The 19,502-nt window shown below is 41.6% G+C and overlaps 1 protein-coding gene across 1 annotated transcript in view; it reads right to left on the bottom strand.

The window, feature by feature from the left end:
- MYBPC1 (myosin binding protein C1) overlaps positions 1-1,186 on the bottom strand; it is an 88,408-nt gene extending 87,222 nt beyond the window's left edge. The window contains exon 1 of the mRNA XM_056115731.1: positions 1,092-1,186. Coding sequence (XP_055971706.1) covers positions 1,092-1,116 — 25 coding nt within the window. The 5' untranslated portion in view covers positions 1,117-1,186. The remainder of the gene's footprint in view (positions 1-1,091) is intronic.
- Positions 1,187-19,502: the final 18,316 nt, after the last annotated feature.

Here is a 19,502-nt window from a genome sequence, read left to right as displayed (position 1 = left end):
AACGTCGTTTAAGAATTTTAGCTGAAAAAAATTCAGTGTGATTTTTTTTTGGAAAAAAAAATTCCTTTCATTTGCAGAAGTCAAGAATTAAGATTCGATAAGCACAAAGGAAGTCTTATCTGAATGATAAAATATATTTAAAAGGTGTTTCCCTTTAAAACACATATAATTTGAAAGGTCTTTCCCTTTCTCTTAATCCCTTCCCCTTTAAATATAATTGTGCTGTTATTTTGTCATTTTATTTGATATTTTAGAAATTTCCAGTTCTACACTTTTTGCTATCAATAAGTGGCTTTATATTATATGTTTTACAGAAAGGAGAAACTGTGGAGGAAATTTTCTTCTAACAAATGTTTGAAATTTCATTATTTAAAAGAAACTATTGGAGAATTATCTACAGTAAAACTCATAAAAAACACAATCTACTAATGACATATAAACATTTTCTTTTACCCAGTTATCTGGTTTTTGTTCTAAGCATAATTTAATAATGCAATAACCAGTGACGTTCCAAAAGCATTGATAGAAGCAAAAAACTTGCACATCTGCACATTCTACATGTGTTCTGTGCAAAAAGTCCAGAAAATTAGGAAATATTGTCGCAAATTCTTTTTAGAAACCATGATCAAATTAACTAAGCATTTAAGAGAGCTTTCCAAGTCCCTCCCACCAACACCCCCACCCCAGTCCAAATTGCAAAGCATGGTGAAAACTTGGTGATTGAACCAAAGAAAATATACTTGAAATCTATAATTAATAAAAAGTATTTAACATCCTGAAGCTTCACTTCGAGCATCTCTTGCAACTGGATGATAAAATTATAATCAGTGCATCTTTGTCAATATTCTGTCATCAGCTATCATTCCCATATTTTTTCCCCAATTGATTGTACTCCTGTATTTTCTATCTGGTCTTTTTACTTTCAACAAACTTTTCCCTAAATCACAGCAGTTCTGTGATTTTTATCATCATTTTTGAAATCAGAGGTTTGTGAGTAAATAGCCAAAGTAAACACCTTATTAAAAAAGCACACACACACACACACACACACACACACACACATACACACAAGATTTACAGGGGACTCTTACCTTCTTTCTTAGTGGGTTCTGGCATGGCCACAGAAAAATGCTACTCTGCAGAGTTTGCTCCCCTCTCGCCTGAGCTGACAGAAGCAACCAAGAGCTGGTGCTGGTCGTTGTGACAAGCAGTCAGAGCGAGGGCCCGGGGCTTTTATACAGCCTGGGACCATCAATCACACTGGCACCGCCCCTTGCTTCAAGCAGAGATGCTGGAACTTGACAGCTAAAAGGACCTTTCTCGCATCTGTTGTCTGCACTCTGCGCTCTCGCCTACTGGAAGGAATCTCCTGTCCATCTCATGTGGCTGATGAGAACACCTCTGACTTTCTAAATTCAGCCGCAGCCTCGTGCTTCTTACCCCTGATGTCTGACAGAAGCAAATGTGCACGCAGGAGCTCAGGGAGTTTGCTGGATGAGAAAACGAAAAATGAAATGAAAAGCCACAGCATGTTGCTTCAACAAAGTCTTATATTTTTACTAAGATGATGCAGGATACAATCCTGGTGTTTGGTTAAACTTTTATACTCTTAGGAGGTTTGCATTTTCACCAGTTCTTATTCTACTTAATTTTCCTATCTTTCATAGTTAAGATTAATTTCTTAAGCCAAATGCCTGTATTGAATCTCTTACCTCGTTTTCTCTTCACAAAGAGTATGGTTTTCTAGAAAGAAGTACTTGAGCTTTGCCCTATTTTTTGGGGAAAAAAAAAAGAAACAACTTTTTTTTACAGGGAAGGGGCCAGAGAAATAGTACAGTGGGGAGGGTGCTTGCCTTACATGGTCCCCCGAGCACTGCTAGGAGTAATTTCTGAGCATGGATGTAGGTCAGGCCCACAACAACAATAGCGGCAACAAAAAATTTCCAGGAAACTGGAGAGGTAACTCATTTAGCCGGACTCTTCCTTTGCATACAGGAGGTCTGGGTTTTATATTGGCATCATTGGGGTCTCCTGAGTTTTTTTTTTCAGTGTGGGTCATAGCCTGGTAGGCTATTCTGTGTGACAGTAGCAAACAGACCCTCACATCTAACTGAAGATGTACCAGATAGAGGCACTCTCTCTGCAGACTCTCAGGAAACTGATGGAAAAGCAATAACTGCCACTTGAGTGGTTCAAACGGCGGATGACCTGACTTTGGGGACCCGCAGGCATGGCACCGCTGTGACCCAGACTAAAGTGAGTTCATATGAAACAATGACTACTTGTGCCCTTATCTAAAGTCTGTGTTTTCAAGATAATTGTCGAGAGACTTTGCTTTGTACTGAACCAGCCACGCTGTCTCGTCTAACCTTCCTTGCGACTCTGAGTGCAGCTGGTCAGACTGAGCCCTGTCAGACCTCTGTGCCAAGCTAACTTTTCATATAAGGATGAAAACTCAACTTAGAACTAATAGCATCATGCGTTAGCTATGTGGGGGCGGGGGAGGGAAGGGAAGGAGAGTCAGTTAGGAAGGTCAGTGAGCAGTCCAGGGAAGGTGGCCTGGCACGGACAGAGTCCCACGTTCCATGGCTGGCTCGGCAAGACCTACAGAGCACAGCTAGGGAGACCTTTCCATCCAGGGGGAAAACCATGACAAAAAAAAAAAGACATGAATAAACCAATGAACACCTGTGAGTTCAGTGTGTGGGTGTGTGATGTGTGTGTTCGGTGGCTGAGAATCGCCTCCCCAGGCCTTCCAGCAGAGGAACAAAAAGACAGGGGATTCATGGATAGGTTGTAAAAACAGCCCGTTTATTGCAGAGCTGCTAGCATACTTACAGCACATCTGAGGCGTTTCAAGGCAAAGGACTGAACATATGAATGATTGATCATTTATAGAGGTAAAGCATTTCGGTGGAGGCAGTTTTCTTGGGAGGATTATCTCAAGGAAACATACTGTCGCCCAGGGACATCTGTATTGCTTTTCTCTTTCTCTTTAGTTGTGCATATTAAACAATGAAGTTTACTTCTTATTAATACTTAAAGTTATTTGGGTAAACATAATAAGAGATATAAATATCAAAACTTAGATCTCTGAGCTCTGAGGACAAGGCTGCTGGGCTTCTACCGTAAATCCCAGACTAGGTCCTCTGGCAGGTCAGTTTGTCCTTCCCCATGGGAGTTCTGTCTCTTAAGTCAAAACAGTTTGCATCAAGACAGTGCTTTTCTGCTTTCTAGGCTGTCCCATTTCTATACCAGGGTAGCTTTGCCACTCACCCCCGGTCCATTCATGGCCAAGAGTGGGACCCACCCTTTTGTGGATGTTAGGAACTACAGCAACCAACACCCGAGTCCTGTAATTATGATGGGTGCCCAGGAGAAGATATATTTCAGAGTCAATCAACTCTCAAATGTTAGAAGCATAGCATTAATGGCCTTTCTGTATTTAAGCAAAGAACATTGCTCTATAGTAAAATATTTAAAGGCTATAAGGGACACAAAAAAAGGAAGTAATTCACTACAAAGTCTAGAATCACCACAAGTTTTGACTTATAAGTAACCAAGACTGACTTGGGGACTGTGACAATAAGAGGTAAAACACAAAGAAAAATTTAAAGATAAACTCAGGGGATACAGTTCTCATAAGAGCGCTGTAAGTTTCTCTGGGTGGGGGCGGGGGGAGAAAAAGGGACAATTCACTGATGAAACCTAAAACACGGTTCATATCCAACAAACATCTACAAAGAATTGTCTTTACATCACCACTTTGGTGCGAGTAAGCATATTGTTTTTGCTCTAAATACAATGTGTTTTTTTTTGTGGGGGAGAGGGGCAGTGCGGTAGTAGAATGGGTAAGGCACTTAACTTGCACACTGCTAGCCCAGGTTAAATCCTCACACCGCATACAGTTCCCTGAGCACTGGAAGGAGTGATACCTGAGTGCAGAGCCAGGAGTAAGCCTGAGCACCATGGGGTGTGACCCAACCACCCTCCACCAAAAAAAAAAAAATTCCTTTTTTGCTTTTGGATGCTAAGTGAACAAATGTCAGTCAAATTCTTTTTTTGTTTTTTTTTTTTATTATTTATTAGTGAAACACCATGAGGTACGGTTATGGACTTATAAGTTTTTGTGCTTGAGTTTCAGTTATACAATGATCGAGTACCCATTCCTCCACCAGTGCCCATTCTCCACCACCAATGATCCCAGTATCTGGTCCCCCCCCCACACACCCCCTTCCACCCCGCCTCTGTGGCAGGGCATTCCCTTTTGTTCTCTCTCTCCTTTTGCGTGCTGTGGTTTGCAAAAGAGGCATTGAGTGGCAATGTTCGGTTTATAGTCTACTTTCAGCATGCATCTCCCATCCTGGGAGGATCCTCCCAACACCCTTTATTTGGTGCTCCCATCTCTATCTGAGCTGCCTTTTCCCCTAGCATGTGTGGCTGGCCTCCAACCATGGAGTAAACCTCCTGGTACTTATCTCAGCTATTCTTGGGTGTTAGTCTCCTATTTTGTTACTTTATGTTTGTCAGTAAAATTCTTTAATGAAAGTTGATATGCTCTGTCTGTTTTAGGGGCACACCCTTTCATGCTCAGGGGTTACTCCTGGCTCTGTGCTCAGGGATCACTCTTGCCAGTGCTCAGGGGACCACATGAGACAACATGGCTCGAGCCCAGGGTTGAATGTGTACAAGGCAAGCACCCTATCTGCTGTACTATTTCTTTGGCCCCTAAATGGATATGTCTAGAAAGAAAAAATGTGTATACCCCTCCAACTGAGTCTACCCTGAGAGAACCATAGAAAAAATAAATGAAAGAATCTAGAACCTGAAACTAGGCCAGATACATGTGTCAGGAAATCTTGCAACCCATGAAGAAAATACCTTATGGTCTGAGAAATTTCTTGGTTATAAAAGGCTTGATTATTAAAACACAGACCATTGGGTACCAGAGATAGCACAAAGGGTTCATTGTATGCATTGCATGCAGGATGCCTGTGTTCAGTCCTCAGCATCACATGGTCCCCCTAAGCACCACGAGGAAAGACCTCTCCCGATCCCAGCAGAGTCGGGAATAACCCCCAAGCACTGCCAAGAACACCCCACTGAGCACAGCCACATGAAACCCAATCTCCTCCCCAAAGACAAAACAAAGTATGGAAGACATTAAAAATCTGGGTAATGTGGCTGGAGCGATAGCACAGCGGGTAGGGTGCTTGCCTTGCATGCGACCAACCCGGGTTCGATTCCCAGCATCCCATATGGTCCCCTGAGCACCGCCAGGAGTAATTCCTGAGTGCAAAGCCAGGAGTAACCCCTGAGCATCGCCGGGTGTGACCCAAAAAGAAAAATAAATAAATAAAAATCTGGGTAAGTTTTAGAATAAGCTATTGAAGAATACATTAGTAAGACTTTAGATTAGACTAATAAACTGACTCCCCCACCCCCCGTATTCCTGTCTTAGTAGAACTGTTATTTCAGATCTTATACATTCTTCTAGAAAGCTGCAGATTCTTTGTCTCCAAACACAGCATCAGCTAGTGGTGAAATATTCAACAGGGCTTCTTTATCTTCTGATAAATGCTTTGCCGTATCTTTCATTTTCTCATATTATTACAAGATTTGACCAAGTCTAGCATAAAACCACCAATAACAATTCATTCAAGGTGAATGAAATATTTCTTCTTAGCATTCAGCAAGCCTAAAAATGCCAAACACAGTAACAACAAGTCTCAAAAAAATGGAGACGTTACTGGGCCCGTTCGAGCAAATCAATGAACAATGGGAGGACTGACAGACAGACAGACAGACAGACAGACTCTCCACATAGAGTATCATCTTTGTAAGGTCCTGTGGGACCTCGAGGGAAATTCCAGAGCTAAACTCTGCTAAGGAGTAACTCTTCCTTACTTGCCCCCTCCCTGGTAAAGCCTTGAGATGTAAATCCTGCCCCCTCCCTAGTGGAGCTCTTAGCTGTAAATCCACTGTTGACTCTTCCTAATTGAAATGTAAATTCCATCTCCACTGTTAACTCTTCCTTATCTGCCCCTCTGCTAGTAACTTTTTCCTTATCCACCTCCACCGGAAAGCAGGTGCCATGAGCTGTAAATCACAGGGACCCGGGTAGACATAGAAGATAACCAGATGTCTGAGTTATGAGATGCCCGCTAGCCACAATGCCCATGTACACAAATGCTGATCTTTGAATCTATAGGCTAAGGAGTGATGTACTTTCAAATGGATTGGTTAAGAAAGTATATGTTGTTACAAATCTATTGGCTATGAAATGCGCTCGCTCTGCTATAACGGCCAGTGAAGGCCTATATAAGATCTCCTTTGAAGAAGCTCGGGGTCTTGCCTGATGGCTTGACCCTGGCTAGTCAGTTCAATAAACTACCTGCTTGCTGATTGCATTCCTGCGTGGTCCTTGCTTGAGGTCGGAGATCCAGAGTCGTGCCCTAACAGTCTTGATGTTGGTACTCAACAGTGTCGTCAGGAATCTGGATTCCTTATTCTGGCTGTATCATCCTCCAGGCAACTTAGTGGTCTAAAATGACTGCTCAACTGGGAGGAAGACAGAAGAATGAAAGGTAATGAAGTGTTATGCATGAAACATTATTGGCAACAGTACTGTAAACCATGTGTGTGCTTCTCATAGAGGCAGGCGGGTGGGTAGGAGGGGAATGGGGGTGAGGCAATGGATATTGGTGTAAGTGAGCACTGGTGAGGGGATTGGTGTTGAAATATTGTATTTTGAAACCCAAGTATCTCGCCCGCACAGCAAAGCCTGGTAAGCTACCTGTGGCGTATTCGATATGCCAAAAACAGTAACAACAAGTCTCACAATTTGTTGTGAGGCGTTACTGGTGCCTGCTCCAGCAAATCGATGAACAACGGGAAGACAGTGCTACGGTGCTACAGTGCTACTTCGTGGTGAGTTGATAAAATTAATGCATAAATTGATTAATTAATTTAAAAATGGTTTCCAGTGCTTTAGCCATCACATCTACATTTCAATCAACAGAACAAAAGAAGAAAAGGGCTCATTTTCTTTCTAAAGGAACTTTTTATTTTTTTGACATCCCACACAAAGCCACCTAAATAGCCCACTGGCTAGAATTTAATCATGTGGCTCTGTCTACAAAGGAAGCCAGGAAACACAATCTTTCACTATTAGTGGTAATGGCTCTTGTTATTAGAGAGAATAGGAAAATTTAATAGTGAATCCGTTTGCTCCTCATTCTATTATTGTGGTCTAATATTGATTGCTTTTCTTTTTTCTTTTTTTTTTGTTTTGAGGCCACACCCAAATATTCTCAGGGTTTACTCCTAACTCAGTGCTCAGGGGTCACTTTTAGCAGGATTTGGGATCTAAATGAGGTGTGGGAATCAAACCCAGGTTGCTTGCATGTAAGGAAAGCAAGCATTCTACTTGCTGTACTGTATCATCTCTCCAGTTACCATTGATTGATTTTCTTATGTTGACACACGTGTGTATTCCTGAGATAAATTTTACTTATAAAATTCTTTAAATACATTCTAAGATTCAGTGTGCTCCTTTTTAAATTGAGAATTCGCAACTATATTCATACAAAATATTAACTTGTGGTTTTCTTTCTTTGTGTTGTCTTTTTGGAGTTTTATTTTCAGGATACTAGTTTTGTAAAAACCTTCTACATTTTGGTTTAGTTTTGGGGTCCACACCCAGTAGTTTTCAGGGCTTACTCTAGCTCTCAGGGATCACTTCTGGTGGGGCTTGGGGGAACTGTATGTGGTGCTAGAATTGAACTTAAATCTGCCAAGTGTAAGGCAAGCATCCTATCTGCTGTACTACCTGCCCCCCCATATCTTGGAAGAGTCTTTTAAATTATAGTTTAGGTAACATGATTACAATAGTGTTTAAGTTTACAATAGTTTACAATAGTGTCCTCGTCAGGGCCCCTTGGAGGGGAGCGGGTTGAGTTTTCCTCCCGGCCCCCACCAGGGCTCCGGCAGCCGAAGACCTCCAGAACCAGCCACCACCATGCTGAGACCACTCTCTGTACACATGAAGGTACCAGCAGAGGAACGAGGGCACGCGGATCCCGGGGCTGAGATCTCCAAGCCTACTAGAATTGGGGCTGAGCATCCTCCACCCAGATCAGAGACTATAAAACCCAGGTCCCGGAAATGCGTGGCCGCATTTGCGGCCGCACGACATCTTATCATCTCATTCCTACTTTGGACAAACTGGCAGGCTACCGAATGTAACCTTCCCACACGGCAGAGTCTGGCAAACTCCCCGTGGTATACTCAATATGCCAAATACCAGTAACAATGATGGGTCTCATTCTCCTAGCCCTGAAAGAGCCTTGAATATGGCACTTTAAAAAAAAAAAATCTCAGGGCTAGGACGAAGGAGACGTTACTGGGGCCTGCTCGAGGCAATCGACGAATAACAGGATGGTTGTGATTGTGATTGTTGTGATTACAATAGTGTTTAAGTTTATAGTATTGATGTACAAAGTTGCTACCTCATCACCACCAAAGTGTCTGTGACCCTCCAGCACTTCTCTTATGTCACCTCTGGTTTAATCTTCTTCCTCCCACCCCTCCTCCCACTGTTTGTTAATAAGTTTTGCTGTCCAAGGCCAAAGGTTTGACTTTGTTCAAATCTATAATACACTACACTACACTACACTGTACTATACATAGTATTGTTTCGTATCTATATTTCACAGATAATGAAATTATTCAGTATTTGCTTGGAAGAGGTTTTTTTTTTTAACTTTTTTATTGAACCACTGTGAGATAGACCCTTACAAAGCTGTTCATGATTGGATTTCAGTCATGCAATATTCCAACACCCATCCCTCCACCAATGTACATATCCCAGCACCAGTGTACCCATGTTCCGGCCCGTCACCCCCCACCCCCTAACCCCCACCTCTGCTTGCCTCTTTGGCAGATGCTTTCTTCTCCCTCCCCACTCTCTCTTTGATTTTGGGCATTGTGGTTTGCAGTATTGATACAGAAAGGCTATCAAGAGTATCTCTAACCTACTTTAAACCCTCAGATCTTGTCTTGCGTGATCACTCTTGCCTATTATTGTCATACTGCTCTATTCTCTATCTTACCTACCCTCAGTTCCACACATACTTGATTAGTTCCAACCATTGACCAGTTCCTCCTAACCCCTGTTTTCCCTGGCCATAGATATGATTCTTCTACTATATATTTTTTGTACAGCACAAATGAATTCAGTCATTCTATATTTGTCCCTTTCCTTCTGACTCATTTCACTCAGCATGATATTCTCCATGTCCATTTATAGGCAAATTTAATGATTTCATTTTTCCTGACAGCTGCATAGTATTCCATGCGCCATAGTTTCTTTATCCATTCATCTGTTCCTAAGCACAGAGGTTGTTTCCAGATTCTGACAATGGTGAACAGTGTTGCAATGAACATGGAGTGCAGATGGTATTTCTGCTATGTGTTTTTGGGCCCCCAAGGTATATTCCCAGAAGTGGTATTGTTGGGTCAAATGGGAGCTCAATTTCTAGTTTTTTGAGAAACATCTGTATTGTTTTACAAAGAGACTAGACCAGTCAGCATTTCCACTAACAGTGAAGGAGAGTCCCTTTCTCCCCATCTCTATGCCAACACCGGTTGCTTTTGTTCTTTTGTCTCTGTGGTGTGAGATGATATATCATTGTTGTCTTGATCTGCATCTCCCTGATGATTAGCGATGAAGAACATTTTTTCATGTGCCTTTTGGCCATTTGGATGTCTTCTCTGAGAAATTTTTTGTTTATTTCATTGCCCCATTTTCTTATAAATTTGGATTTTTTTTCTTGTAAAGCTCAACCAGTGCCTTGCATATCTTTGATACTAACTCCTTATCAGAAAGGTATTGGGTGAATGTCTTTGTATCCTGGTCACTGTTTTTTTTGAAGTGCAGAAGCTTCTTGGTTTAAGATAGTCCCATTTGTTTATCTTTGCTTCCACTTGCTTGGTGAGTGACATTTTATCTTTGAAGATACCTTTGGCTTCAATATGTAGCTTTTTCTTCAATGTACCTTATGGATTCTGGTCTGATGTTGAGGTCTTTAATCCATTTTGATATGACTTTTGTGCATGGTGTTAAGTAGAAGCCCATTGTTTTTCATGTAGCTATCCAGTTTTGTCAGCACCATTTGTTAAAGAGGCTTTCCTTGCTCCACTTTATATTTCTTGCTCCCTTATCAAAGATTAGATGATCATGTATTTGATGGTGTTTGTAAGGATATTCACCCCTATTCCATTGGTCTGTGGATCTGTCTTTGTTCCAATACCATGCTGTTTTAATTATAACTGATTGAGATTGGGGAAGGTGATGCCTCCCATCTTTTTTTCACCAAGAATTGCTTTAGCTATTCATGAGGGCTTATTGCTCCATGGATTTCAGGCCTGTTTAATCAATTTCTTTGAAAAATGTCATGGTTATCCTAGTGATCTCACTGAATCTATATAATGCTTTGGGGAGTATTGCCATTTTGACAATGTTAATGGTCCCAATCCATGAACAGGAGGCGTGTTTCCATTTCCTCATGTCCTCTTTTCTTTCTTTTTTTAAAAAAAATTTTTATTAGTGAATCACCATGGGGCACAGTTACAGACTTACAAACTTTTGTTCTTGTGTTTCAGTCATACAACTCTTTTATTTCTTTGTATAGGTCCTTTACCTCCTTGGTTAAGCTGATTCTGAGGTACATGATTTTTTTTTTTGCCTTTTGGGTCACACCCGGCAATGCACAGGGGTTACTCATGGCTCTGCACTCAGAAATTACTCCTGGTGGTGCTCAGAGGACCATATGGGATGCTGGGAATCGATCCCAGGTTGGCTGCGTGCAAGGCAAATTCCCTACCCACTGTGCTATCGCTTCTGCCCATGATTCTTGAGGCATGATTGTGAACAGGATCGGAAAAGGTTTGTTTTTTTTTTAAAATTTTTGTTAGTGAGATACCATGAGGTACAGTTGTAGACTTACAAATTTTTGTGCTTGGGTTTCAATTATACAATGATCAAATACCAATCCCTCCACCAGTGCCCATTTCCCACCACCATGGATCCTAGTATCCCTCCCACCCCCCATCCACCCCATCCCACCCTGCCTCTGTGGCAGGGCATTCCCTTTTGTTCTTTCTCTCCTATTGGGTGTTGTGGTTTGCAAAAGAGGCAATGGGTGGCACTCATGTTTGGTCTATAGTCTACTTTCAGCATGCTTCTCCCATTCTGGGAGGATCCTCCCAACACCCTTTATTTGGTGTTCCCTTCTCTATCTGAGCTCCCTTTCCCCCTAGCATGTGTGGCTGGCCTCCAAGCCATGGAGTAAAATTCCTGGTACTAATCTCAGCCATTCTTGGGTGTTAGTCTCCTATTTTGTTCCTTTATGTTCCCCAGATGAATGCAATCTTTCTATGTCTATCCCTTTCTTTCTGACTCATTTCGCTTAACATGATACTAGGATTGAAAGAGTTTTGATAGGATGTTTTGGTGCTATTTTTTTCCTAAATGTTTGGTAGAACTCACCAGTGAAGCCACCTCAGCACTGATTTCACTGTAATCTTTCAGGCTTTGGTATATTGTGTTCTTGCTTTCATTCATCTCTCAGGTTTTAGTTCCCTTGTAATTTCTCCTTGGATTTGTTATTTAGGCAGAGGATGGACTGATCACATAGCATGTAAAGTGCTTGTCTTGCACTCAGCTGACCTAGGTTTTGATCCCTGACATCCCATATGTCCCCTCAACACCTCCAGGAATGATCCCTGAGTGCAAAGTCTGGAGTAATGCCCGAGAATCGCTGGGTCAACTGTCACTGTCCTCCCTGTTGATACACAGTTATAAATTTGTGCAGTGAGGACAAATTTGTATGTCATTGTTGTTCATCAGTTTGCTCGAGCGGGCCCAGTAATGTCTCCATTTTGAGATTTGTTGTTACTGTGTTTGGCATATCGAATATGTCACGGGTAGCTTGCTGGGTATGGTCCCAAAACCAAAAGTAAAAGAAAAAAAGAGTGTTGTCTGTGGCAATGTATATGGCTTAATTGGTAACTCACAAATCTAGCATGTTCTAGACCCTGAATTCAACTCAGGCCCTGCATGGACCGGGTACTGCCAGGTAGAACCCTAGGTAGCCCTTGGCATCACTGGGTGTGGCTCGTATTTTTTTATAAAAGAATGTAATATTTCTATTATAAGGGAACAATGCATGGGAATAGCGTGCCAAGTTATCCCCTCCCTTATAATTAGAGCAAATAACATTTATTAATTTAAATTAAAACACTTTATAACTATATTGGAACCATCCCAGAGAGTATTCCAAGTACAGTTGAAAACAATGTACATTCTGCTTCTGTTTTTGGAATTTCCTATTAATATCTGTCTGTTAGGTCTGTCTGTTAGGTGTCAATTTTTTCATAGTTGTGCAAATCCCTTATTTTTTTTCTAATACTCTGTTTGGCTGTATTCATTATTGAAAGTGCACTATTGAACTTGTCAACTATTGTTGCAGAGCTCTGTATTCTTTCTTTCATTGTCTGTCTTTGCTCCATCTGCTTTGAAACTCAGTTGCTTGGTATACTTTTGTTGTTTCTTGAACAATTGACAACAATTTATAAGGTATTTTTTCTCTTGTACCAATTCTTGAATTAAAATCTATACTGTCTGGTATTGATATTGTACCTTGTCCCTTTTTTCAAAATTGAATCACTGAGATACACAGTTACAAATTTATACTAAAAGCTGTCTCCTCACCAGTGTACATTTCCCACCATAAACTGCTTCTCTGTATTGCCGGATTTTCAGGTCTACCCGTTCTCCAGTCCATAAACTTCATCAGAATCTGTGAAACAAGAAGATATAAGGGACAAAGGTGGTTAAGATTTATCAAATTTTAGCAAAGTTTTACAAAGCAATGGCTAAGTCTCTCTCTCTCTCTCTCTCTCTCTCTTATACCAGCAAACAAAAATACTCAAAAGTTATAAATTTTAGAATAAAATATTAAAAGTTATAAATATTAGAAATACTTGATTTTCAATTTAGTACTTCTATGAATGGAAGGTGATTAAATGGAAGATATTCTTTCATATACTGTATGGAAATTTTGGTGATTAAATGGAAGATATTCTTTCATATACTGTATGGAAATTTGTTCCATTTTAAGCTACTTTCTTGCACAAAATGTTCCTGGACTCATCATTCTCGAATGAGCTAGAAAGGACTCTGCCTTCCTGACATTCCTGAGTGTGACTTTAAATTTTATGTCACAGCAAGTACAAGTTCATACTGGAAGCCTTGCGGGCTATCAATAGAACTCTGCTCACCCACCTTATTTTAAAGCCGAAGCATGTTAAGCCCTCTAAGCCTCTCCTCATAAGACATACCCTTCATCTCCCAAATTAGTCCGGGTGCCTTTGCTGGATCCCTTCCAAGACTTGGATGTTCTTTTAAGCTCCGTGTTCTACCAAACACCATGCACTCGGCTGCAAGCTCTGACAGTTCCCTTGCCTTCAAATCTCCTTTCATTTATGGGCTCTCACCACTTTTAGCCTCTGTGTCTGCTACTCGGTGCTTACTGTGCATATGGGAGTATGGGGAAAGGACTAGTTCTGATGACTATAGGTCATGCCTATAGTATGTTTCACGAAGAAAAGACTATACCAAGCAAAACCCCAAGTGAAGGGACCAGAAAGATAATACAGTTTGAAGGCGCTTGTCTTGCACATGACAGATCCGGATTTAATTCCTGACACTATACACGATCCCCTGGGTAAAGGAAGGTCTCCAGGAGTTATTCCAGCACACAGAACCAGGAGAAATCTCTGAGCACTTCCAGGCATGCCTCCCAAACAAAAGAAATGTGGAGTTTAAGTCCAAAATCCCTGACCCTGACACATGCATCATTTCTCATCCTCAGGGCTTTGCTTCTATTTTCTGCCATTGGAACAGCCTTTCTTCCAAAATTGATTACTTGAGAAGGATAAATTCAATCAAAGGCATTTTCCCTCCACAAAGCCTTCTCTAGTGCTCAACTTGGGGCCAGGGATATAGCTTAGTGATCAGGTACTTGGTTTGCATGTATAAGGCTAATCACCACCACAAATATAACTTTATTTATATCTTATATAGCATATGTAATGCAAATATGTTTTAATGATTTAGGTGGAAATTATATCTACCTTCTCAGAATATTATATATAAATATATGTGTATACATAATATATATGTGTCTATATATTTATATTTATATAATATACAATATATATTTATATCCATTCTTGGGACAGGAGAGACAGTAAAAGAGTAAGGCATGTTCCTTTCATGTTCCTGATCAGGTTTGATTCTGGGCACCACATAGGGTCCACCAAGCACCACCAGGGGTCACTCCTGAGCAGAGAGCCAGAAATAGCCCCTGAGCACTGCTGACTGTGATCTCAAATCACAATCACACACACAGACACACCCACACAAATATACCCGTCTATAGTCATTGTAGTCTTTTCTAAATCCAGTTGTCTTATATCTGTGTCCTTTTTAGCACTCCCAAGCAGTGCTTAGGGGGCCCAGAGGCTACTTCTGTCAATTCTCAACTAACCAGGCCAATGGATCAATCCTAGGGTTTGAGGATGTGGAATTGCTCTGTCCCTGCAGTGCTGGGCATCACCAGGGCCACCCTAATGGTGGTGGGGTCTTGAGGCCTCACCTGGTTGTGCATGATTCGGACCCTTGTCCTGGCGCATGCAAAACCTATACTCCCAGCAGGTTCCTCTGCTAGTCCCCAGCCTCCTGTGTGCTTTAGTTGTTTTTTTGTTTTATTTTATTTTTTTTCTTTTTGGTTCGCAACTAGTGATGCTCGGGGGTTACTCTTGGCTCTGCACTCAGTAATTACTCTTGTTGGTGTTGGGGGGACCATATGGGAGGCCCAGGATTGAACCTGGGTTGGCCGTATGCAAGGCAAACACCCTACCCTCTGTACTATCACTCCAGCCTGTGCTTTAGTTTTTAAACCAGAGATTTCAACATGGTAGCTCATGAGTTCAATCTACTTTGTAAGTGAATTTTTTGCATGGCCCACATAAGTATTTCGTACAAAATACCCCCCCATAAAATCCTGGGAGTGGAGACATAACTCAGGAACAAGATATAATTGCCTGGCATATGGCCAACCCCTGTTCCTTCCCTGGTACCTCACAGGGTCTTCTGAGCACTGCCAGCGATCACTCCTGAGCACAGAGCCAGGATATTCCCCAAACATTGGCTGGGTATGGCCCAATTCCGATAAAGAAACAAGTAAAATCCCAGAAAATAGGAATTTCTATTTTTTCTTGGAAATGCTGTCTTAGGTGGAAGGATTTAAGCTGGAGCTCCAAGAATACACTCCCTCCAGGTTTTTTTATTTGGCTCTGTTTAGTGATTTGTGCTTACTTCCTGGTCAAGGTGGGCATTTAATTGATAGGATCTGATCTACAGAATTCCTGAGGCAAGATTTCATCTTAACCATCGTTTTTAGGTTGCAGCAGGCACTTAGTAATTTGTAAAATTAAATTAAATAAAAATAAATGTGCTGGGTTGAGAGGTTAAGAGTTTTTTTGGGTTGTTTTTTTTTTTTTTTGTAATGGCTTTGAGATTCTGTCACTAGGATCTATGTTGCCCCATTCCTTTATTCCATCTTTTGATATCTTGAAATATCTGGTCATGAATATCTCACCTTCTAGTGTGTGTTGAAAGTATAAAGATATAAACCAAACAAGGGTGGCTCCTAACCCCTTTCCCATAGAGGCCTATCTGGGATAACAAGAAGTCAGCACATGAAATAATTTGTGAACAAATTATCATTGTCATTTTAAGTGGCAGCTGGGATACTGGGGTCAGCGTTGGATTTACCTCTTGGCTCTGCACTTCAGATCTCACAGTGTGGGATGAATTCCTTACCCTCCGGTAGTTTCCTCATCTTCTGCTGGTCCCCTTTCAAGATCTAGATTGAGACAATGATCATCTCTCCCTCATAGAGAGGTGAAAAGATTAAACGAGTTTACACAGGCCGCTTCCTTGGCAGTGACCGTTCAGCAGAAGCGTTCAGCAGACAGAACGCGTTCTCCTTCTGACACAGGGAGTTCAGCTATGGCACCGAGACTCACTCACGGTTCTGCACAGAAACACGTGAGCAGAAGCAAATTTCACCAACCCCGTTTCCTCTGCCTCGGAGTGATCAATCTACTCTTGGAATGACAGTGGCTTTGCAGTTCGTGTCTTCCTGTGTGTGATTGCTGACTCTGTGGGTGTGATGGAAAAGATCAGTTTGTCACCAGGAGTCTTTTCACATTGCGGACATGTAAAGGCCAGCCCTGGGGCTGCAGCTGCAGCTGCTATTTGCAGCTCTGGGGCCTCTGAGATGGGATTCTCAGGGGCTCAGATTTATTTTCTGCCCCGTGCCTTTGTTTGAAAAGACTCTGGCCCTGCTCAGCTGCCCTGACTGTTCCTTCTGTGCCTCGGTGCCCTCTTGGATTAGAGATGCACTTTGTCCCTCAACCCTCTCCCAGAAATTTCAGAGAAATAGCTTTCATTCAGCAAACATTTACAGTGTCCTGGGCAACCCGCTAAGCTTATTACATGTATCATCTCATTTATTTTTATTTTTTAATTAATTTTTATTGAATCACCGTGGGATACAGTTAGTTACAAAGCTTTCATGTTTGAGTTTCAGTCATACAATAATCGAACATCCATCCCTCCACCAGTGTACATTTTCCACCACCAATATCCCCAGTATCCCTCTTCTGCCATCCCACCCCTCCTCCTGCCTCTATGGCAGACAATTTCCCCCATACACTCTCTCTCTCTCTCTCTCTCTCTCTCTCTCTCTCTCTCTCTCTCTCTCTCCCTCTCTCTCTCTCTCCTTTTGGACATTATGATTTGCAATACAGATACTGAAAGGCCATCATGTTTGGTCCTTTGTCTACTTTCAGCACACGGTTCCTAGCCCGAGCAATCCCTCCAACCATCATTGACTTAGTGATCCCTTCTCTATCCAAGCTGCTTTCTCTCCCAGCTCATGAGGCAGTCTTCCAACCATGGAGCAATCTCCCTGGCCCTTGTCTCTACTGTCCTTGGGTGTTAGTCTCATATTATGATATTTTATATTCCACAAATGAGTGCAGTCCTTCTATGTCTGTCCCTCTCTTTCTGACTCATTTCACTTGGCATGATACTCTCCATGTCCATCCACTTATAAACAAGTTTCATGACTTCATCTTTTATAACAGCTGCATAGTATTCCACTGTGTAGAGGTACCAAAGTTTCTTTCTTCTTTTTTTTCATTAGTGAAACACCATGAGGTACAGTTGTAGATTTACAATTTTTTGTGCTTGGGTTTGATTATACAATGATCAGATACCCATCCCTCCACCAGTGCCCATTTTCCACCACCATGGATAATATCCCCCCCACCCCCATCCCCCTATCCCCCCCTGCCTCTGTGGCAGGGCAATTCCCTGTGTTCTCTCTCTCCTTTTGGGTGTTGTGGTCTGCAAAAGAGGCATTGAGTGGCAAACATGTTCAGTCCATAGTCCACTTTCGACATGCATCTCCCCTCCCTCCTGGGAGGGACCTCCAAACACCCTTTATTTGGTGTTCCTTTCTCTATCTGAGCTGCCCTTTCCTCTAGAATGCCCAACTGGCCACTAAGCTATGGAGTAATCCTCCTGGTGCTGATCTCAGCTATTCTTGGGTATTAATCTCATATTTTGTTACTTTATATCCCCCAGATGAATGCAATCTTTCTATGTCTATCCCTCTCTTTCTGACTCATTTCGCTTAGCATGATACTTTCCATATTGTACCACTTGTATGTAAATTTCATGACTTCATCTTTTCTAACAGCTACATAGTACTCCATTGTGTAGATGTACCAAAGTTTCTTTAACCAGTCATCTGTTCTTGGGCATTCAGGTTTCTTCCAGTTTCTGGCTATTGTAAAGAGTGCTGCAATGAACAAACAAGTGCAGATGTCACTTCGACTATACATTTTTGCCTCTCTGGGATATATTCCCAGGAGTGGTATTGCTGGGTCAAATGGGAGCTCAATTTCTAATTTTTTTGAGAATCGTCCATACTGTTTTCCAGAAGGGCTGAACCAGTGGACATTCCCACCAACAGTGAAGGAGTGTCCCTTTCTCGCCACATCCGCGCCAGCATCGGTTGCTTTTGTTCTTTTGAATGTGGGCCAGTCTCTGAGGTGTGAGATGGTATCTCATTGTGGTTTTGATCTGCATCTCCCTGATGATTAATGATGTAGAGCATTTTCTCATGTGCTTTTTTGCCATTAGGATTTCTTCTTTGAGAAAGTTTCTGTTCATTTCATTGCCCCATTTTTTGATGGGGTTGGATGTTTTCTTCTTGTGGAGTTCAATCAGTATTTTGTATATCCTGGATATCAACCCCTTGTCAGATGTGTATTCGGCGAATATTCTTTCCCATTCTGTAGACTGTCTTTGTATTTTGGTCACTGTTTCTTTGGAGGTACAGAAGAAATTGAAATATCAAATACACTTCCGAACAGTTTCTATGAAGCAAATATCACACTGATACCAAAAGCAGACAGAGATAACACAAAGAAAGAGAACTACAGGCCGATATCCCTGATGAACACAGATGCAAAGATCCTCAACAAACTACTAGCAAATAGAATCCAACTACTCATCAAAAAGATCATACACCATGACCAAGTAGGATTCATCCCAGGGATGCAAGGATGGTTCAACATTTGGAAATCAATCAACATAATCCATCATATCAACAAAAGAAAAGATAAAAAGCATATGATCATATCAATAGATGCAGAGAAAGCATTTGACAAGATCTAGCACCCCTTTATGATGAAAACCCTAGCCAAAATGGGTATAGAGGGGACTTTCCTCAGCATAGTTAAAGCCATCTACCACAAGCCTACAGCAAGCATCATCCTCAATGGGGAAAAACTGAGAGCCTTCCCTCTAAGATCAGGGACGAGACAAGGATGCCCATTCTCTCCACTGCTGTTCAATATAGTACTGGAAGTACTTGCAATAGCAATTAGGCAAGAAAAAGATATTAAGGGCATTCAGGTAGGAAAGGAAGAAATCAAGCTCTCACTATTCGCAGATGATATGATACTATACTTAGAGAACCCAATAACCTCCACCAAAAAACTCCTAGAAACAATAGACTTGTATAGTAAAGTTGCAGGCTATAAAATCAATACCCAAAAGTCCATGGCTTTCCTATACGCAAACAGTGAGAGAGAGGAAAGCTATATGAAAAAATCAATCCCGTTCACAGTTGTGCTCCAGAAAATCAAGTACCTAGGAATCAGCTTAACTAAGGAAGTAAAGGACATGTACAAAGAAAACTACAAAACGCTACTTCAGGAAATAAAAGAGGACATGAGGAAATGGAAAGACATCCCCTGCTCATGGGTCGGGAGACTTAACATTGTCAAAATGG

This window comes from Sorex fumeus, unplaced genomic scaffold, assembly GCF_029834395.1.
Source record: "Sorex fumeus unplaced genomic scaffold, SorFum_2.1 ptg000003l, whole genome shotgun sequence".
Lineage (NCBI taxonomy): Eukaryota > Metazoa > Chordata > Mammalia > Eulipotyphla > Soricidae > Sorex > Sorex fumeus.
The sequence above is the reverse complement of the archived record's forward strand: the minus strand, read 5'-3'. Positions and strand labels throughout refer to the sequence as shown.